The sequence below is a fragment of the Polyodon spathula genome, chromosome 11 (genome assembly GCF_017654505.1).
Source record: "Polyodon spathula isolate WHYD16114869_AA chromosome 11, ASM1765450v1, whole genome shotgun sequence".
NCBI classification, from domain to species: domain Eukaryota; kingdom Metazoa; phylum Chordata; class Actinopteri; order Acipenseriformes; family Polyodontidae; genus Polyodon; species Polyodon spathula.
Genome location: NC_054544.1, coordinates 15,187,810 through 15,211,435, shown reverse-complemented (window position 1 = coordinate 15,211,435; position 23,626 = coordinate 15,187,810). Strand labels below are relative to the sequence as shown.

The window sequence follows — 23,626 nt, the reverse complement described above, 5'->3', positions numbered from 1 at the left end:
CTGCCCTTAATTCTTCATGAATACTAGTCATGACTACATGGAAGAGTTGGGACTTTTGTGTTCATAACATTTACAACATTACCTTGTTCAAAGCAAAATCAGGTCAAAGGCCTTAGGTCATTCCAGTTAATTTCTGACATGCTGAACCTACAGTAAGTTATTAGATCAGTAATTCAAAGATTGACTTACAGAAGGCTTATTTACCTGGTAAGTTCACTGCTGTCAGAAACCGTTCAATGCATTTTCTGTCTTTAAGATGCCCTGGACCAGACAAATGACATTTTCTGGATTGATTATTTTTCAGTCTCTTATTTTACATCATCACACAAGTAAAGATGCACTAAGAATTTTCTTAAATAATCCTACTTAAATGGGTGTTAAATGGCATTGTATCAACAAATATGATCCTGGAGTCCTTTTACAGACAAAAATACACCAGAGACATGTACAGAGAGAGAAGTGCCCTATAAATATTACATACATGTCACTATATTAAAACATGACCCAGAGTATTTGTACTTTAAAATGTATGGTCAATTTTTTGCTGGTATTCTCTTTATTCATTTTTCAGAACTTTCCAGGGAAAATACCCTTGAATTTAGTTACTACATAAATCAGGCTTGCCGTGTAGCAACACATTTCTAAATATATTTAGTCACATTCAACCATCAAGGCCTTCTGCTTAGTATAACCCACTTACATTTTCTACATAAAACTGATGTAACTCTGTTACTTAAAAGAAGCTTTCGCAGAAATGGTACTCACAGAACACAGATTTAATTGATGCAGCCATGAAAATCACTCTAAATAAATACATTGATGATAAAGAGCAACAGGGTGATTTACATCCTAAGACATCGCCTTCTGTTGGCAATATCTCAGTGGCAGAGGTTTTCAAGATCTAGAATTAGTGATCATGTTACTAAATAGATGTACATATGTTTTCCTTTCATGGTTTACCACAGTAACATAATTCTGCCCATTCTCTTTTTACACCAAGATGCATACCACTGTTTTTCCTAACTCCTCCACTTCAGAAATAATGATGAAAATATTTGACACTTAGTAAAAGTGTCTGTGATAGAGTATCTGTGATGGAATGCTTACTCAATATATAACAGTTGTAACTTTGCAGAAGTCTCAAATATTTGATAACATTAAATTATATTGGTTGTCACTATTATTAGATTTCACAATAATGTTAATTTACATATTATTACTCACATCTCAAATTAAATACAAAATACCATTAGCTTGTAACCACCATTTTACAAAAATCACACCATGCACAAGGATTAAGTTAAGATTACCATGTCAATCAGTTTCCACAAATGAACATAAATTATGCAACAGTAATGCATACAAATTGCTTAGAAAGAAAGCCAATCATTAGCATTTCAAAAGATACTCTGTGTACTTCTTCTATGAAATCCACTTCACATAAAACTTCAGCACTAAATTAAGTGTTATCTTTTTTTTGTTCCAATTAATAACAGCTGGTTACTGATGTGCAGAGGTTTTTGACGCTCTCTCTTTGGTCTTCTATTATTGATCTTCTACAATAACATGTATTGGCAAACATTTTTCTACACACTACCAACAGAGATTTCTGGATTTTCCACATACTCCCCACAGTAAGTCTGGTGGCTTTCATGCAATTAAAAATGTTGCTTACATTTAGATTTATGACACAGGTTGCTCCAAAAGCCCAGTTTAACAATGCAAATCCAAATACCAAAAATTATTATTTTAGATCCATTGATAGTCTTTACTTCAAAATAGTTTAGAAAGTATCCTTCAAAGCTTCCATGTTTCATTATCCATTTGTGTGCCATTGCCCAGTAATACTCAGAAGTTTAATGGTTTAATGTGCTTCCTGTTTAGGCACAAGCAGCTGCTTTTATGAAACGTAATCAGCATCAGCCTGACCACAAAAGCCAGCCTTTTTTGAGACTAACGTTTTGCATTTACTTTTTCAGCACTGCAGTATAGGAACGAAAATCCCCTCAAAGCATCAAGCTAGTAATGGACATGATATCTACTTTTATGCATTTCTTTTTTTGATAGGGGATGTATTTTAAATATATCTTCCATTATATTGTGTCTGATGAAAGTTAAGAAATGCCCATTTTATTCCCCAGCTAATTAAAGACCCATGGCATGTGAATAAAAAAAAAATACAACAACTCGATATAGTTTGGAATTGTAGATACCTATGTAAGTGTGTGCACAGATTTCCCCAAAAAACAACAATTGAGGTGGAATACTTAATCATGCATTTCTTAAAACAATTGCATGTTGTTAAAATTGATTTTAGATCAGTTATTTACATGTGAAGTGCACCAACAAAAACATTTTATACAATGTATTATAGTCAGAATGTTACAGCTCCGTACCTCAGGATTCAAAGCCCAGGAATCATTTAATGTCAGCTCTGCCAGGATCAGCTTCAACACTAACACAGTAACACTTCATCCCTGCTTTCAATTTCTTCACATAGACCAATTTCTTTCTACATCAGTTTGACAGAGACGTTAAAGACTGCATAAGGGCACTAAGTAACTAAAGTGTTTCTTACTTGTTATGCTATATGGCTGTACTGGTCTAATTTCCAGAGAGCCTTCGGCATGTATCACCGAGTAAAGGAGACGTGTGTCTTGGACATCATGATCATCAGTGTCATGTGGGACACAGCTGCTTAATCCCACAGCCATGCCTTCCAACACCAGTGAAACTGTAACACAATACATGGAGATCGTTCTGCAATGCCAAAGGGTCAGAAAGGTCACAATTGACATGATAACATTTGAATCCTGTGGTTTGGTATTATCAGGGATTCTACACATACTGCACAGTACGACTCCCAAACAAAATCCCAGAATAAAAAAAAAAAGAATTTAATAAATGAACATATTATGATATATATATATATATATATATATATATATTATATATATATATATATATATATATATATATATATATACACACACACACACACACACACACACACACACACACACACACACACAGTGGCTGTCAAAAATATTCATATTTGCCCATTCTTCTTTGCAAAATTGCTCAAGCTCTGTCAAGTTGGATGGGGACCTTTGGTGAACAGCAATTTTCAACTCTTTCCACATATTCTCAATTGGATTGAGGTCCGGGCTTTGACTGGGCCACGCCAGGCCATTGACCTTTTTGTTTTTAAGCCACTCCAGTGTGGCTTTGGCTATATGTTTGGGGTCATTGTCCTGCTGGAAGATGAATCTTCTCCCAAGTCCCAGGTCTCTTGCAGCTGGTTTTCCTCCAGGATTTCTCAGTACTTTTCTGCATCCATTTTGCCCTCTATCTTCACAAGCTTTCCAGGCCCTGACAGAAAGAAGCATCCCAATAGCAAGATGTTGCCACCACCATGCTTCACGGTAGGGATGGTGTTCTCAAGATGATGTGCAGTGTTAGGCTTGCGCCAAACATAGCGCTTAGCATTGAGGCCAAAAAGTTATATTTTGGTCTCATCAGACCATAGAATCTTCTTCCACTTGGTCTCAGAGTCTCCCACATGCCTTCTGGCAAACTCTAGCTGAGATCTGTTGTGTTTATTTCAACAACGGCTTTCTTTTTGCCACTCTCCCATAAAGGCCAGTTTTGTGAAGCACTCGGGCTATTGTTGCCATATGCACAGTGTCTCCCAGCTCTGCCGTGGAAGACTGTAACTCCTTTAGAGTTGCCATAGACCTCTTGGTGGCCTCCCTGACTAGTGCCCTTCTCGTCCAGATACTGTTTTTGAGGACGGCCTGTGTTCTAGACAGATTCACAGTTGTGCCATATTCTCTCCATTTAATGTGCTCCAGGGGATATTCAAATGCCTTGGAAATGTTCTTATATCATACCCCTGATTGGTACTTTTGAAGAACCTTATTCCGGATTTGCTTTGAACGTTTCTTCATCTTCATGATGTAGTTTTTGTTAGGAAATGTACTAACCAACTGTGGGACCTCCCAGAGACTGGTGTATTTAACCTGAAATCACGTGAAACACCTTAATTGCACACAGGTGGACTCCACTCAACTAATTATGTGACTTCTAAAGACAACTGGTTGCACAAGAGCTTATTTAGGTGTGTCATAGCAAAGGGGATGAATACTTATTGAAGCAATTATTTTCTGTTTTCTATCTGTAATTAATTTAGAACAATTTGTAGATTTTATTTTTCACTTTGCCATTATGGACTTTTTTTGTGTTGATCAGTGGCAAAAACCTCTAATTATATCTATTCTGATTCCATGCTGTAATACAATAAAATGTGGAAAAGTCCAAGGGGGATGAATACTTTTGACAACTTTTGACAAGAACCCGTTGAGGTGTCTCAGGTCTAGGACGGGGCAAAGGCCTCCATCCTTATTTTGCACTAGAAAGTACTTCCTCTTTTTGAGAAGTGTTTTCTACAAGGCAGATGGCTTGCTTGAGAAGAAATGTTTTTACTTCTTGCCTGAAAGCCAAAACCTGGAGAGGGTCGCTCACGGATGTAACTGTGATCCCTCGAAAGGGAGGAGGGCCCGCATGGAACTGCAGTGCGTAGCTGGTGTGTACGGTGGCGAGCACCCAAGAGTCTGAGGTGCAATTGCGGAAGTATTGCAGCTGGTGTTGTGAGAATGGGTGGGTCTGAGGCCACAAACCTTCAGGGCCCCTGCTGGGGCTCGGGTGGAGCCTGTCTTGGTGGTTCCATTGGAACTGTCTCCCGGAGTGCTGATGTTCCCCCATTCTTGTGGTGGGCCCCAGGTATTAGCTGCCGTGGAAGCCTGAAGACGATACCTCAGGGCGCCACATGGCGCAGTGGGGATTGGAACCTTCCAGATCACTGTCTGTGTCACAGGCTGACACCAGCGTCTCATGCTCTCCTGTAACGGAGCACAGGAAGGAAGCATCACAGCCACTTGTCATGACGCCTCCCGCTCTCGGTAACAGCGTTGCAGTATCTGCTGACCTGAAGGTATGGCTAGGGGAGATAGGCGTGTCCAACAAGGCCGACTTATTTGCTTCTGGGACCCTGGCATGTGACAGCCAAAGCTCTACGCTGCACAACAAGACCCGCCAGACTTCTGCCAAGGGTTTGAGATCTGCAGCAGCGTACCCAAGACCAAGTGAAGCTCTGAGGCTACTGGATCTGGGATGGGCACTGATCTTAGTATGCATCTAGGTAGGCCGTCAGGAGATCTGCCGTGTTGGCCAAGCGGGTTACCTTCATTTTGGCTGCGTATGCTTTAAGGTGGCCTCCATAATCCTTTATTGGCTTTTAGGGCATACAGGGTCCTTAGATAATGCAGACCTCCTACCGGAGGGGCTCGCACAAGGGACGCTATGGTGGAATCCACCAGTGGGAAATTGCGCTAGTCCCAGCACCCCCGCATCTTCCAAGGAGACCAGCGGAGCTTCATGTTTGGAGCCACTCAGCGCAGAAGCCGTTCGGTACCAGGAAAATTGTACCTCCTCCACAAAATTCGGGAACACCATAAAAAGCTTGGGGGGGGGGGGCTTACGCTGGTCTGAGCACAGAACACCACTGTTCAGATGCTTCCTTCCAGGGGACCTGAAGGAAGTTGGAGGATCGCTCCATAAGGGCTTGAACTGAGCTCAATGGAAAGGTAACCTGGGGCAGGAGCAGGGGGAAGGGTCTGTGGGACAGAGGGAAGAGCCTGGTTCCTGTCCAGGTACTCTAGACCTGAGCCATCTGGCTCTTTAATTTTTTTTTTTTACTATGTATTTATTTTTTTAAATGGAGCGCAGTCTCACAGCGTTTCAGCTCAGTCCTCAGAAGCTGAGTTTCCAATTCCGGGGAAGTGGCAAGTCAACTTCCAACAATAAATTGCAGGGGAATTAGCAGAAAACTGGAGAGGTGAGCTATACCTACCTGATTGTGAGAAGCAAAAGAGAACGTCATCTCCGCACAGTTACTTAATCCCTCGGTAGGCGGGACCAAGGATGTCACTCCCTGGTGGGGTCTATCAGTAGCTCTGCCATAAAATGCTCAGTAAATGTCTGACCGGTGGCAGGCATATCCCAAAAGTATTGTTGTTGGTTGTCTTTGAATTGAAAAGGAACAGGGGTTACATCCGTAACCTATCACTACAATTCTTTCCTGGTTTCACTGTTAAATTTCTGAGACTTTAAAAAGCTGTTCATCTTTGTTTGTGCAGCTGTAACTCTGTTATGAAACATTAAACAAAAAAAAATGTTGTTGGCTTTCTTAAAGCTTTTTTTTTCAAAGGACTTCTGTGTCTCTTAAGGGTATTTATGCGAGTGAAGAAGGGTTTACGTGGGGTTGGAGCTGTTAATCGCATCCTGGAACGAGAGTGGGAAAAGCGAGCGCACATCTGGAGCACTGATACGTGTTTTGGGGCAAGCAGGTAGCTACAGATAGTTTACCACAGGAAAGAATTTTAACAATTATATCAGAAACACACATTCTCTGCCAAGGCTGAAATGGACAAAATACACAGTCTTTGCAATCATGAAAAATTGGATCTCCATGTCCTTTATCTACCATGCGACTTATTGGTTTCTCCACATATCCCCAGATTATGATTCACTCAATTACATTTGTGGTCAAGAATGTTGTATCAAAGTTAGAGAAGTCGTTCTGAAGATATATTTAATACTATAAAGTGTGACGTACACAGGACACCACTAGATCTAATGAAAGGACTCCAAAATACAGGTTACTGCCACCTGCACATTAAATACCTACAAGTTTCAGAGGCAAATGTATTATTTATTAAATAAAACAACCTTTTAAAGTTACCTTGGTAAATCTGCATTGCACCATTATCCAATTTGACACAAATGTAGTATTTTGGAGAAACTTTTGGGATAGCCCCAACACAGCCAAGGAGTGATTATCGAGCCCTGAGAAAAAGCCCAACGAAGAGCAAACAATCTATGACATTAAAGATAGCACTAGTCTGAGCGTAATCAGTAACATAGTACACAATACACTGTTGGGTGTGCTGCTACAGTATATGCTAACACTATTCTGACATTCTGTAGCTCCTGTTTAATATTAATACTCTGTCTCTGGAATATGACAGCTGAAGCATGTCTTGATTTGCAGAATCCGATTTAGTTTATACAATGCACCCGAGACAGGTTTTTTTGTGTTCATTTGAAAGAACATTCAGTACTTGAGCTTACTTTATTGCCTAGCAGACTAAAGAAACTGATTTGCTCCCTTTTAAAAAAATAAAAAAAAAGGTTCTTAACAGCTTCTTAAAAATAGCACTATATCATATTTGTCTACTGGAAACCTTTCTGTGCAAGTTGCAAGCTATCTGCAACACAACCTTCCACACACATTCTGCTTGTATCCATTAATCTTAATTTGCAACACTAAGTCAACAATTACTCAGAAACCCACTCAGCGGTCACTTATATTATGGTAGACTGACCCTATAATGCAATATAACCTCAGCTTGCAGCCATACAACCTCGGAGCTTGATCTCGGACAATAAGCATGGTTTTCCCTAGTTAATATGGAAAATCAAGTGCTATAGGAAGTGATGTTGGTGGCAGTGTCTATATAGAGTATGAATCTCGGGCACAGTTTCAAAAAAACTATAGATGTGTGAGACCTGGTGTCCCAACACAAGTCAAGATACATCTGGCATGGTCACCAATGCAAATTCAATTTGGTTCTCTGTTGGTACTACTTGGTTAAACAAATCACTTCAGTTAAGTGATTGATACAATGTATGGGTTTCCAAACTAACAGATATAACAGGTTCGGTTTTAACCAAATTAAAATAATTGCTGTTTAGCTATCGTACAGTATCTTTAAAGTACAGCATTAATAATGAAGAAAGTGATTCGGTGTGTTAGGATTATGACACAGTCTTTGTTTTCCCGATTCCCCTCTTTTCAGCACATTGTAAAAAATCCTTTTGTCTTTGCCCATACTCCATCACTTGTTTTACTTGATGCTTGACCCTTTTTATTCCTTATAATTCAAGTGTCCATAATGCATTACATGTGTAACTGTTATTGAGTAGATCAAGTATGTTCCTGTGCCAAGCATGGCTATACTCAACTGAAGGGGCACTAGACCAAGGTTACATATTTTTGTGGTGACATAATTCTACAAAGCAACATACTGTTACAGTTTTACAACAATTTAATACAATAATTTCCTAAACAGCTTTGTCATGTTTTGTTTACGTATTTTGTGAAAAAATATCATGCATGTCAGCTGGGTTTAGTATTATGAAAATAAAAAGAATAATGCATTTAATAGAACATACTTGAGCATATGAAGGACCAGCTCAGTGAATTAAAATATGTTTTGCCAATTACTGTACATTGTGTTATATATTTATTTTAATTAGCTGAACCTCCATGTTCAATAATAATAATAATAATAATAATAATAATAATAATAATAATAATAATAATAACTTATCAAAATAACAGCCTTCAGACTTAGAACTGCCTTCCAGTGCTCTATGATTTTAAAATATGTTTTTACATAAAGTATTTAAATATAATCATGTATTCAGGTTTCTGCAGCCATTAAATTGCCTTATAAACCCATGGTGGAAATACTGAATCAACTCTTAGGTACAGTATTCCCGGTAGAATTTGAATATAAACACCATTGAAAAAAAAAAAGGAAAGAAGAGACTCACCTTGTTTCCTTTGTTTTCATTTTTGTTTCATTTCTGTAAGCTAAGCTTGCAGGTCATATAAAAAGCCTTCTGTTGCTGTAGGTAGCGCTGTAACAGCTTGCCTTATTAGCTCAGAGTGGCAAGAAGGATTCAAGAGAGAATAAAAATTTGTGTGCCTGAGGCTGAAACTACATTTACAGCATGTAAACAAACTAGAAAGCCAAGGAAATGTGGTTTCTAAGGAACTGTAGAGCATTGAAGGACAGGGGAAAGTTTTTACTGTAAATGTAATATTGTTGTACACTAATCTTGAAATATGACTACATAAGCAAATACATCTGTATCCATATATGTATACAAAAAAATAACAACATATTATCCACAACTGAAAGGCAAGTATCTAGTTTCTGGGTGGGCGTGTCACGATTGTATTAATGCTTATTTTTGAACACAAGTGCAGCACTGTTCTGGTACCAATATCATACAATGAGTCAGTGGCAGAGATGAACTTCAGGCCCAAGATCTCCAAACTGCACATGCTTTTATTTGTTTCTCAAAATAAAGCGAGACCAAAAGCAATTGCTTTTCTATCAGTCACACATCTACCATAGTCAATCATTGATAAATGTGTTGTATTGGCTTAGAAATGCAATCTTTTCTAACATATATTAGCTTAGACTCCAGCATTTAATCTGTCAGGTCGGCTACTTGACAACAATTCCTTTTGATTTCTGCTGATATAGAGTAAAGCTGTACATAAGAAAACAATTCATGGATACATGTGCCAATGGCTGTTTCAAACAAACTATTACCATGGCATAACATTATAAGAAAAGTGACATATCACACACTAAGTTCCAGTTTCAAAACCTGAGGTTGCTTTACTATAAGTCACACAAGAGCGAGGTTACAGCGCTGGAGAGAATTTCAAAGTTCTCCAACGCAGCAGAGATCACACAACATTTTTATACATGCGTGCAAAACAACCTCAGTGTGCACCTCACAAACGTTGCGCCTTTTGTCACATCAACCTTCACAAACTGTGCATTCTCAGTATGTTCCCATTATCTACTAGCCAACACCCTTCTTACAGTCTGTTCTCTCTTGAGGCATCTGTTTTTAACTGTTTATCAACTCCAAGCAAATTCTGCTTACAGGCAGCACTGATTTACAGAAAAAGCAAAAGCAGCGATAAAAATGCAGACACACATTAAATGTTAAGCTTAACTATATTTTATTAGCAACTATACACTGTTATTTCAAGTAATGAAACAAAAAATAAACTTCTCATATTCTCTCTTACAATATCATTATCATTCCATTGTTTCAAAACTAAAAATACTGTATATAAATAAAGAAAAGCTAGCTTGTCAACTGCACTATTGAATCAGGTATGGTGACTATTCAGGATTTACTGCCTGAAATATATTCTCTTAATTTATGTTTTTGTATTTAATGTTGCAAGTTTACATTTTTGTTGTTTTGTTTTTAATGTGAACCTTTATAATTTTAGACAGCAAAACTTGAGTTTAGCTGGAATAAATATCTGGACTCCAAAAGCTTCCCACAGTTTTACATGTGCTGAGACCAGTACTTTGCATAACAGTGTGGGAGATATTCAGAAGCCTTTATTACACATATTCATTTCTAAATGCATTGCACTAGCTTTAGCAGATAATCTTCTTGACTGCAGCAATTCATTTTCCAAATAATCACAGGCGTCCAACTCTCCATAGGCAGAACATTTCATTACATTTAATCTAAAGCTCTAGAACAGCTCTTTACAAAACAACTCAACTGAATATAAATGAACTAAAATCACATGGAATGGTTAGTGTAATCCCAATCCCACTTACAACCTACAGAAATAAGCTAAGGCCCTGTCCTCACTACATAACCGCTCTCAAGAACCGTACTCGAAACCGTTCTAATAAATCCAGCTCAAAGCGTCCACACTGAAGTACCATTTCATGTTTAGTCAGGCTTAATGTGTCCACACATTATTAGAAGAGCTCGGTTACAGTTCCTAGCAGCGCAATGAACCATGGAAATTAAGATAAAAGTATCCCACCATGCACTGTATTTTATTTTTAAATAATGTGTTATGCTTCACATTAATAGAGGTGCATATTGTTAAAAAGAAATAAAACAACTATTTTGGAAAAAGTAAATGTGAACACACACAAGTAGGGCTTGAAGTTTTTGAGTTCTATTTTTAATCATTTTTAATCTCTTTAAGCAAATTGAGTTGATTCTGTTTTCATAATTAAAACTCAGAAAAAAAGCTGTTAATTACAAAACAATCTTTGTTTTACCTTCATATCTTGCCTGTGCCTAATTCTTGTTCCCTTAATTTTATTTCTAACAGAGCTGACAAATTACGTGAATTGTTCACCCCTGATTCTACTTTTAACTTGCATTTCATTTCTGCAGTCATCTATTAACGTTGTGCTTTTGTATTTTCCCCACTAGTTTAACAGAGATGTCCTGACAGTTTTTTTTTTAAAGCCTAAAAATGAATACCCATTGCGGAGTGTACACTGATAGCAAGTCCTTCAGGAGCCAGTATTTCACCAAACATACCACAAAGCATTTTGGGATACTGGAGGATACACAAAAAATGTAGTTTGGTATTACAGCATCCACACGTCTGACAAACCGCACTACCTGATATGATCTAATTAGAACCTGACTCGAGACTACCTCCTGAAGTGGTCTCGAGTCGGTACTAAACATTGTTAAACGGTATTAAACGCTGCATAGTGTGGACGCAAACCGTATTTAACACTTTTTAAGCCGGTTTAAAGGAAACTAATACAGTTTAAAGGCATAGTGTGGACAGGGCCTAAATATAAATTGCTCATTTATAGCATTCAATTAAAATAAGGTCACAAAAATTGGCAAAGTAGGTTGTTACATAAAATGTAAAAGTGGTAAACTAACCTGATACTGCAGTATGTACGGAGTACAGACAGGAAACACTTTGTATGACAATGTCAACAGAGTACTTGGCAACCCTGGTCAGCTGGGGTGATACAGATTCGAAGCCAAGTGGTTATATTATTTTTTAACTATCCCTCAGTCTAATTGCTACATGCTCTTTCAGCAGCATCGAGGTTTAAAATCTGGGGTATTTGTTCAACAGATGCAGATGCACGTATACGTATATATATATATATATAATATATATAATATATATATATATATATATATATATATATATATATATTATGTATACAGTCTCTATATATCTGCGTAATAAATTAATCAATCATGTGAGGGACAGTGAATATACACAAAAGCATTGGTGCTTTACATGTTTAAGTATATATTTATTATAAAACCATGATGTAACGGCTGCATAATTTATTCATTTGTGTGTGTCTATTTCAGAAATACATTCACAAAACAGGATCATTTGTCTGGACAGGGTTAAGGTGAAGTGATTGGACCAGTAAGTTCCCTTTTGTATGTTAAACCACAGACCAGTGACAACTCTTTTTTATATAATTTATGAGGTAATTGACCTATAAACAAATGATTTACTATCCTACAAAGAACATATTTTAAAAATAAATTCCATGACAATGCACTAGATTTTATTTTTGTCTTTGCAAACATTTCCATTCTTGGAAAAAATATATACATCAATACAGTATACTACAAGAGTGGGTATATATAGTGTGGGATATATTTTTGTTATAATCTCACTAGAGGGAATAACATGTGGGGTAACATGCTTACCGAGGCTAGTTTTGAACGTGTCTTTGTTTACATTCCAATCCAGTGGCGTGCTGCTGAAATTCAGGACAGAGATACGTGTCAATACTGCCACCTATACGTGTTTTATAACAACTTTCAAATGTCTGAAATAATTTCAAATTTCTATTGTTTTGATTTGGACCCCGACTTCCTTGAGAATGGGTTTAGTCACGAAATGCCAGTTACCTAACTGCATGCACTTGACTTATCCAAAAAGCTTGTAGCGCCCTCATTAATACCGGTAACGGTAGGAAACGACAGAGTTTAGTCCAGAAATGGCAGTTACCGATCTGCCTTCATCTGACTTATCTGAGCAGACTGTAGGCCCTTCATTAAAACCAATAAAAGGTAGGATACAACAGAGAGGATGTAAAGTGACAGACTGAGCTCAAGGTTCTATCTAAAGAAGAAACCATAAACAGGGCTCGAAATGAGTCTGTTGACAATGTTTTATTACTATTTATTTGAAATATATATTTATGATATAAACAGAATACTGAATGATCGTTCGTGGTATACATGTTTTATTCCATTTAGAAGTATGTCCTTACATAAACCACTCTGCCCTTTCGTGGCTTGTGATTTACTGGGACATCCTCCTGCAATGAATGACAACCGTATACCATGAACGATTCTCATTCTCTCTCTCTCTCTCTCTCTCTCTCTCTCTCTCTCTCTCTTTCTCTCGAAATACTGTAGAGAGTATGAACTGTCTTGCATTACAGTGCAAGGAATGCAAGCACAATGACTTGGGGAAACTGAATTGAATTATGGACATTTCCCAATACAGAGACTGATCTCCTACAATTAATGCAATAATGCCCTCAGCAGTTCAGGGCAATGGTTAAAGTCTCCTCTCTGGGGTGTAATTATTATTATTTTTTTTTTATCTCCAAGGGACACCTTGGCACAAGCTATAGAGCTCCAACAGAAATCTAAAATCTTGGCAGTGAACGGTAAATTGACCCTTACTATGAAAAGCACAGCTAAATGAGAAATCAAGTGCTTGGTATAAACCACATGTCATGCTTTCAAATCACACGAGCTTACGATAAGTACGATAGAGGCCCTGTTGGCTAACATAACAGTTTTTGTATTATGCCTTCTTATCCAAACCTTCAGTGTAATGATAGTAAACAAATATTCTTGAATCTTCTGTCAAATACAAAACACCATTTGATATTGCTGATGCTGAAATCTATAGATCCACTCTCAAAACAGAGATTTAGAGAATACCTGTGAATATACAATCAACATCAAGCAAATACTGTTTATTAAGAAATATTATTTTAGAACCATCTTTCTTTTTTAAGATACCAATAAAGCAAAATAAATACATTTTCCACATTTTCGACATACCCTAAGGTTTGTTTTCAGATGTGGAGCCATCTTGGACTTGACCTCTGACAACTGTGAGAGGTCAATGACCTCACTCAGGGCTCAAACGTACAATCCGAAGAGTACATTTCCTCTGTAGTCGTTCAAGCTTTGCTTGGTTAAATTTCAAATGGCATGTCTTATGCCAGCCAGCAAGTTGCGTCATTATTGTGGCCTCCATGCTATCCCCATTATTAAGTCTTTCAGTGTCAATGTCCACTGGCATGTGCCCAAGTTCCTGACACTGATCGAGGTGACCTGCTAATGATTTGTAGCCGCTGCCAATGGGTGCCTTGGTTGATTTAGCTGAACACTGCAAAGTTTCCCCAGTCTCCTCCTGACAAAGCACATAAAGCTCCCAATTAGTTGTGCCAGCTGGCTTGGGGTGTTTGGGTTTAGGTGTGGTAGGGTCTACCAGGATGTGGCGTTTTGCCATGATGATAGGGGAGGAGAGGGAACCAACACCAGAGATAAACAAGTGAGCGTGCTAATAGTTTCTACACAGGCTGCCACCACTAAAGTGTTTGCAGGACTACTGAGGTGTTGAACGTGCAAAAGAGATTTACTTGCAGCACACAAGCATATCATAATGATACTAGTGTAGTACTGCACTATGGTTGCCCAGAAGTGCAAAACACAATTAGAAAAAATATATAAAACATATTTTGAGAACAAAAATATTTTTGATGTCCTCAAAATATTTTTTTGTGTGTTCTCAAAATATTTGAATTCCGTTTTACACTTCTAGGCCACCTTACTGCACAGTGTCACGAGTTGAAAATACTGATTAACCTTTCGTGGCCATTATTATGATAAACATATGATGGCGTCTACATCATTATGACAACAATATAAACTCTGTGGGATAGAACACCACCATAACTCTCATAAAAGTAGTTTATTTTTTTCATTAAAACATGTGTGTTATGATGCAGGGTACAGACAATTGTAAATCAGCATTGCTCGAGATCACTGACCTCTCAATCTAAATACATGTCAAACATCACCTTTGAAAATAATCTGTAGATGTCTCTAGAACACAGAAACCCACATAAAAATTGTGTATTTTATGGAACTGATGATCATGTTATTATGACATGGTTCTAAAATAGCTAATTATCATTGTCCGAGTTCACTGATCTCTCACGGTCGTCAGAGGTCAAATCCAAGAATCTGAAAATAACTCTTAGGGTATGTAGAAACACTGTGGAAAATGTCCTGCTTGTATCATAAAATGCACAATACCTTTGCTTATCAGCTGTACTAAAATAGGTTATTACTAAAAGGGTTGATTGCAGTGTACCAGTGACCTAGTCCGCATCAAGTGGACTAAAATGTGGTCTAGCAAATCCTGCAGCTCTGTACTAAGTTAGTCCTGATTGCAGCATAGCAAACAGCCAATCTTGAAAATTGGTTTAGTTGACTTGAACAAATGGAACAAGTTATACCGATATGAGGACTAACCCATAATAAGCCATTACAAATGCAGATGGAAATTCACAATTTAAAGTGAAAAGACAAACTGACGTTTACCTGTACATTTGATTAAAAAAAAATAATAATAAAAAATACAATGAAGATATTGAACCAGCAAAAAAAGTCAGAAATATGAAAATGTATGAAAAAAGCAAATAATGAATATATTAATAAAATGATAAAAGCATTTTTATTACATTAGGCATGATTGAAGTAAATACATTTAAGTAAAAATACACCTATATTCATAATATAATTGTAGACGACTGCATGTCTTTTTATGCACATTCCGCACACGGATCATACCTGCATTTTAACTTGCCGGTAGCCTATTGCTGCTTGACAATTTTATTATTTAAATACACAGTATCTTACTGTGAGCACTTTATTAAAGTTTTTACAATATTTTAATGAAAAAACAAAAACAATTTCTTCAAAACACTTTGTTCCTCAACCATAATAAATTAGACAAAAAGGAAAAGGGTGCCACACTGCTATAGTAATTTATTTAAACTACCGTATGCATTTACTGTTTCCCTAAGAAAATGAATACTTGCTTAATACAGTGTATCAACAATGTACTAAAAGGTACATTGTATCATTACATAGTATAGTTGTCAATTTTATTAAGGATATTTCTGTGACTCAGCCTTACTGAACCAAATGCTTCAAAGGGTTCAGACTGAGGTTCAAAAGGCTTCACTTTTCACTTTACTAGTTTTTATACGTCATTTCAGAGAATAATGGCACTGCCTGTGTTAAAATGTGCTGTACAAACGTAGAACGAGTCTTATACTTCATAGTACTAAGTTAGTCCTCCTGAACAGGATCATCTCACATCCGATTTGGTACACTGCAATCAGGATCTTGTTTAGTTCGATTTAGCTGATGATCCGCCTGTGGGGATTATCGTCTGGTACCCTGCAACCAGGATTAACAAGTGTACTAATTTTAGTCTAAGCAAGTGGACTAAACCTGCTTAATCCGCTAGTTAGGACTAACTTTGGTATGCTGCAATCAACCTAGAGTCCAGTGTGCTTGACATGCATATGAACAGACTATGTAGTCTAAATACAGAGACTACTTTGCAAGGGACGATGATATCACTGGTATTACAATAATGCCATACAATATCCAATGTCCTTGCATTTTACATCAACAAAATGAAAGCTCAATAAACAGTGATGACAGCTCCCAACTACTTCAAACCCCTCTAGTTCTAAAAGCACTGTCAACTTCACTTTTAAATGTCAGCCCAACGAAATTCACATTTCCATTCTTGCGATTGATCAATTTACAGTAAACAAGTGATTACCACTATTTTAGATTCACATTCATTAGTTCGTTGTAATTTCTTCTTCACTGATGTTAATGACGCATGAAAAAAATCTTTGAATAGAAACATGCATTATTTTTTAACCAGTTAAATTTGTAGTCTGTGACTGTAATAGAAATCATGTGAAATGGTTATTATTTTTATTATCATCATCACCATCAACACATTTGCCATTTACTGTAATATACATTTCAGGAGTAAAACGATAGGCATTGCGCATTTAGCGCAACTGATTATTTTCAACCTCAAAATCCTTGCTGATTTGCAATATCTACATAGAAAGTACATTATATACAGCTATAAATTACAATATAGAAAAAACGGTATCCATATTATATAATAACTACAAAGCACAGCAGGACTAATCATTTTAAAAAGAACATTCTGAAAGTACATATGTACTGTGTCCCATGATAATGTGTATAGTACATGAACATGAACAATTACAGATTTAAAAACAGCAAGAAATGTATGAAAAAAAAACAAACAATGCTCACCTCTGCTAAGCAAGCTGGTCCACATTTCAACAGCAGTATTTGTTTTTACAATGGTGACGATTTTAATAGGAAAATCCAAAATGCAGACAGTGTTACAGTATGTATACAGCTAGAAAGATTTGGCTTCAGCCCTTCTCATCTGTGTGACAATATACTTTAAGATCAATGCATCTCTAAAGCTCCCCAGATGCTGGCTCATTTCACTGCTCATTGGAAATCCCTCACACGCTGGCAACATTTTAAGAGAGGGCAGGCACGTGTAGTCACTCATTTGTGGAAAAAAAAAAAAAAAAAAAAAAAAAGCCAAGCAATTTCAGTTCCAGTTCTTGATGCTCACTGTAATAACAATCCCCTGTCTGGTTAGGACAGCAGAGGAAACAATACAGAGAAACACACTAGAACCTCATTTTCCCCACATACATACAACAAGCTGCTGTGAGCATATTCACTAAACCACGAAAATCTATCTTTAGGAAACAGCTTAGCGTATTTATCCCCAGCATCGCTGATTGAAGACTCAGGTATGTGCATTGATGTGACAGGGCAAAAAATATTGCTTCCCATTTCAACTTTAAGCAGATGATACAATGAGAAAGTGCTCTATGTTACTGCAATTTAACCAGCATACTCACAAAAACGAAGAGAAATGTGGGGCTGGTGACCTAGCATTACAGTGCAGTAGCAAATCAGAATTGCCGTCCTTAAAACAAAACAAAACACCAGACAGACAAGTGATGTGATTAGCAGTGCCAAAGCAAGTGGAAACTGGGTGGTATGGAATGGCAGATTAAAGACAATGAGAATCGGTGCCTACTACATGAAGCACATATAGGTTTTTTATAAGCAACTGCTTAAAACCGAATATTGACGCGTGATCCACAACTGTCACATGAGGATATCTCATTTACATGAAGTCATCATTAAAGGTATAGTAACATGTATAGATTTGGCATTAAGATTAAGTTAGGTAGCACAACCTTATGCTTTATTTGACACAGATGTCATTGTGTAAGCATACACAACCATAGCTGCAGGCTCATTCACAGTACATAGCGTGTAAATTACTGGTACTTATTACAAGTCAAGTGAACTAACTAGTTTGGGGTTAATAAAACAAAACATAAACATTTGCTGATTTAATAAATAGATTAATTCCACATAATATTAGTAATTACACATTGCACATTATCAGCAATAAATGAGGAATCTCACCTGACAGAGAAATCTACAAAATTAAACAAACGAAAAGCTATAGACAAGAAATGCCTAGAGGGAAGCAAAATCAAGCCCCACTACAGACCAGCTCAAAATGTTTTACCGCAAACTATTGTATAGTAGCATATAAACTATATATCTTCTTCATTACATTACCATCACTAGGTCTATATTATTTAATGTAAGTAAACTGCTTAGACTGTAAAGTCGGATTCAAAATTCGAAATGTTGATACTGCCATCTAGTGAGGGTATTAGCCAAATTTTGAATGCAAAAATCAACCTCTCTGTTTGTTGTTAGTTTTATTAATTGTAGTCATTTTTTATACACATTAACACAGAGAGATTTAACAAACCATCTATTAACAGGGTAAAGATTAGCATGGCTTATTTTGTGAGTCTTTTGTTATGCAGAGATTCAAAGCCAAGGGTTCCATTTTGTCACAATAACACATTCAGGCACACTGGGTATAGGTCGACCCAGGCTTGAGCAGAGTTGTGAAAAGCCAGCTGTGGATACAGTCCTAAATACAACAACACTTGTACAGTGTTGCATGTGTTTAACCCATTGGTGGGGCCTATAGCATGCAGAGGAGACCTGTCTTATATGTCTTTTATTTATATCTCGTGGGCAGCCAGTTACTAAGGAGGGAAGCCGATCAAACTACAAAATGTAACTTCCCTGCAACACAGTAATGAAAATTACAGTTTTTAACTTCCTTTAAACTCCCAGTATTAACTTACCTGAATCAATGAACATTAAAAAGAGCTTGGAGTTGCAGGAATGCTCAGGGAAGTTCAGCGAAACATAAAAAATGCAGATTGGGTGTTGCTTGGGAGTGGAGAGTAATAGCCAATCGTTGTGCACATTTTTTCACCAATCCACTTCTCCTGTCCCAACTTGATAAACAGAGACTGCTTAACATTCAATTTGAAATAGTAAACATTACATATTACCAGTGAAATACAGTTCACTTTGGGTATTCAACTTTGGCGTTGTTCGTTTTGTTTCCCATTTCATCCTGCACAACTCTTACTTTTATCCATATTATCAATGATCACATTGTCACACCATAAAGCTTGTCCAGATATACAAATAAACAAACAAAAAAAAACTTACCTCAGGTTTGTGTATTTTTTATTTATTTTTTTGCTTGGCATTTGAACATTGGGAGTAATTGTGGTGTTCTATGCATGGGATGAAATCTGAACACAGGATAAAGATGTACTGGAATTTGGACAAATACTTCACTGTGATTGGTTGATTTGTGATGTGTGATTTATAATTCGTTATTGTGGCAGGGGGCTCCAAGTAAAAAAAAAAAAAAAAATGCTAAGGTGGGGTGTGTGAAAAAAGGTTGAGAACCCCTGTCTTAATACAAAGCAACATGAATAGTAGTTATTTTACATTTCAGTGAAGACTGTTTTTCTCATTGTTCTTCTTGCTCTCAGTACTAGTGTTTCATGGTTTCATTCATATAATAAAAGGCTAAGCTGTCAAATTCACTTTCCCCTACTCTGATCAGATTATTTTAAATTAGAGCTAATTGGAAATCAGTGCATTGTAGTTGCACTGCACACATATAATCATTTCCACATACATACCTGTGCTTGTACTGGCAAATATAGAGCTTGGGGCTGTGCTGGCGGGAAGTTTTCCATTGTTGAGCTGTTTGACACGTTTAAGATGAGATTTTCCATTGTAATGGACCCCAGCTTGAGCAGCAGTGTTCAGCTGAATGTTGCATACTTCACACAGTGAGTAAAGCAGTTTCTTCTTATCCTGAGCTATCTGCATATCCAGATGACCATTGTTTGCTAGCTTGTGTTCAATACAGTTTGTAAAGGGTGTGCTCATTCTTCCATTTTCAAGGATGTGATCCGGACTCAATGGCCGCTTCATACCTTTAAAATGAATGGGAAACAATGGTATTACTTTTGACATAATTCAAAATCTTAAAAAATCAGAGTGTACAGCACAGTAATTCCCTGACTAGGAGACAGACAGGTGTAATTGAAAACACCACACAGGTGCCCAGTTTTATTTTTGACAGTTCTTACTTTTTCCGGCAGAGGGCACTGTTGACCGAGGGCTGCCTATCAACGATGATAGACAGCACCACGGAAATACCACAGCTGGTACGCGAACAGCAAGTGCACTCGCAGGTGCTCAAAGAAATAATAATGAAAACAGAAGGCGAAAAGAACAATGGAAAATAAAACAGTAATAAAACTACAAATAAAAGGTGCTGCACTCGGCAGCGTTATCCCGGTCGCCGCTACCCGCACGACCCGGATCACCGTCCTACTCTGTAGGCTAACTAGCCTGCTCTTTTACAATACGCCGGGGTCTGCCCAAGGGTTCCCTGCTCTCTCTGTCTCGCTGTGAAACTCTCTTTTTTTTCCGCCTGATTCCCGGTCCTGGATCAGAGCTTCCGTACTCTCGGTGCGCCTAAGTGGGCAGACCTGAGGAAACAGCAGAGCATTTTTTTATAGGGATAGCAATCTGCCAAGACTCGCCTCTCAGCCATTCAGAGAGGCGGAAAGTCCACACACCCACTTTCCCACCTCCCCGTGTCACTGCCATGACTCACAGGTGGTTGTTGGACGACTGTCGCCCTCTTCCTGCAGCTGTGAACACGCCAGCAGAGTCAGCACAGATCTCTCCCTGTTATAACAGCTTAAACAATTGTGCCCTGGAGTGACTCATTTTTACTGGATGATATCGATAAATACAGCTGTGTACAAAGTGATCTGATCATAATACTGCCTCCATAAAACAAATTCCGGAACCTTATGTTAGGTCACAGGTGCATTTTTCTCTAATTGTTTACATAATAATACAATCTTTAGAATAGTTTGTGAGCTGTTTGGGGGGAAATAAAAAAAAAACAGCGTTAGGGACAGAAATATATCAACTGTCATTACTAGGATGCTTACAACCATGGTGAAAAATGTGTTTGTTTTTTCTTTATTGTAAGTTTCAAATTCAGCAGAAACCTGGAATAGATTATCATGTCTGTGAAACAAAGTTGTAAAGCAGTCTTTCCAGTTAAGAGATTGTTATTAACGGTCCCTATTGCAATTTTTGCACTCGTAAATTATGGTGGTCAAAAAATCAAAATGAGTTATTACATTAACAAAAGAAAATTGAGAAGAGTCCATGTCTAGCATTCTAAAACATAAAATGTCAAAGTTGTGAACAAAATAATAAAATAAAATAACTACTGGTATTTTCAATCAAAATAGGTTATAAGCTTATCCATCCCATCCCTAATCTGTCAAACCCACAGCTACAAACAACGTGCCAATTCGATTTATGAATTGCAGTATTTGAAAATATTCGCTGAGAATGACAGGGGGTGGTGAAGGACCTCCTATGCCCATCTGTTTCTCTCATAACATGTTTAATTCACTCATCATCCATCCTTCCATAGTCACCCTGGTTTATGCTACGATAAGCACTCCAGAGTACACAAATTAATGTCATGAGGCCAAGGTTATTGTTTTTGCCATAGAATTATCTTATCCATGCAAAGTATGAACCTGGCAGCCACAGCATGGTGGTAATACAAACGTATAATGAGCATTTCTGCATAGAACAGGTTCACTGAAACACCATCATCAAATTACACCAACAAGTGCTATGCAAAGGGTTCATTGCATCTCTGTATTCTGCTTAAAAAAAAATGTTCCAGCAGTAATGAGCCTTCATCGACGGGTCAGCACTATCGCTTCAATACTTTCAAGTACATGTACTTTAATGTTTAAAATGCTGATTTATTCATTTTATAAAGTCTAATTTGCATAATACATTCTTACCACTCTAAAAATGGTAATAATCCTCAAAGCTTTTCTGTTTTTTGTATTTTATATATATATATATATATATATATATATATATATATATATATATATATATATATATATATATATATATATAGCTATGTCCAAATCAGGATATGAAGTCTTGGCTATACAGTATCAAGGTCAGGTTGTTTTTTGAATGCCTTGAGATAACATTCAGATTATGTCCTGTTTAGATCCCAGCTGTCCGAGTATCGTCTGGTTCAACAGAACACTGGTCTGACAATCATCAGTCATCACCGTTTGAAGCCTTTGCATAGAAGACTAGGGACAAGGCAGCTAAAGCTCCCCCTATTCAAATGCTGAAAAAAAAGTTTTCTCCAGTAGTGGGCACACTTAGCCATCCATTATTCCATTACACTATGTAACACAATTTTTGTTCCTGGGTAGTAAGTGTTATTTCCTAATTGCTTATGCCTCAAAAGTATAGAAAATGGCTATTATTCCCCACAAACTTTGCTTTTGTGACCAGGACAGTGATATTTCAAAATATCACTATTTCCAATGGGAAAATGGGAAAATGTATGTCTTTTCGTTCACACAAAGTCAGAAAAAAACAACATATGAATCCAAATTAACATGTATTCATACTAAATACAAAGATGACTACAAAAGATTTAGAAGTGAGTAGTTTTTCGAGATTTACAATTATACTGTATTTACAGTGTAATTGTAAATCTCGAAAAACTACTCGCTTCTAAATCTTTTGTAGTCATCTTTGTATTACTTTAGTATAAATACATGTTAATTTGGATTCATATGTTGTTTTTTTCTGACTTTATGTGAACGAAAAGACACACATTTGCCGCATGACCACTTTAATACAGCAGTTGTAGATGACAGGTCAAAGGGAAGGCTACTGTTAGATTTTTATGTTTAGTTTTTATAAAACCGAACATACAAAAAGGTTGGCATCCCATGCGATTTATGATAATAGCTGTGGAATTATCTACAGCAATGGACTCTCAAGTTCAAAATCTCTTCTCACAGGGATGTTTTTTTTCATTTTGGTGTATTATGGTAGCCAACAAAACGTATATAACTTCTCTTGATCATCTTTATGACTGCGTTTGGAATAAAAGCACAATTGACATTTAGCATTAAAAAAGATCAGGTGCTTATATTTGAACACAGGGCTGTGAATTATGTGGTTTTGATCGAGCAATACAAGGATATGAAAGTGATAACCCTTAGAAGGGAGGAAAAATAAAACACAAAGCACACAATTAACTACAGTGACTAACTTTCTTCAAGGCAAAAAGAGATGCAAATCTTATGCAAGACATGTATGCTTTTTTTTTCATTTTGAGATTGAATGACAAGTTTTCCTAAATCCAGTGGGCAAAATCTCTACAAAGTAGAATCTGAATGTCACAACCTGACAGTTTGCCCGTCATTATGCCCCTTCATAAGCATTTGCAACCTTTGCTGTGAATGAC

At 37.1% G+C, this 23,626-nt stretch overlaps 1 protein-coding gene across 4 annotated transcripts in view; it reads right to left on the bottom strand.

Moving 5' to 3' along the window:
- The window catches only part of LOC121322586 (zinc finger protein 385B-like), a 98,992-nt gene that overhangs the window by 59,518 nt on the left and 15,848 nt on the right, over positions 1-23,626 (bottom strand). For all 4 annotated transcript variants that reach the window (XM_041262725.1, XM_041262721.1, XM_041262723.1 and 1 more), the window contains exon 2: positions 19,926-20,225. In XM_041262725.1, the coding sequence (XP_041118659.1) occupies positions 19,926-20,223 (298 nt within the window). In that variant the 5' untranslated portion in view covers positions 20,224-20,225. The remainder of the gene's footprint in view (positions 1-19,925; positions 20,226-23,626) is intronic.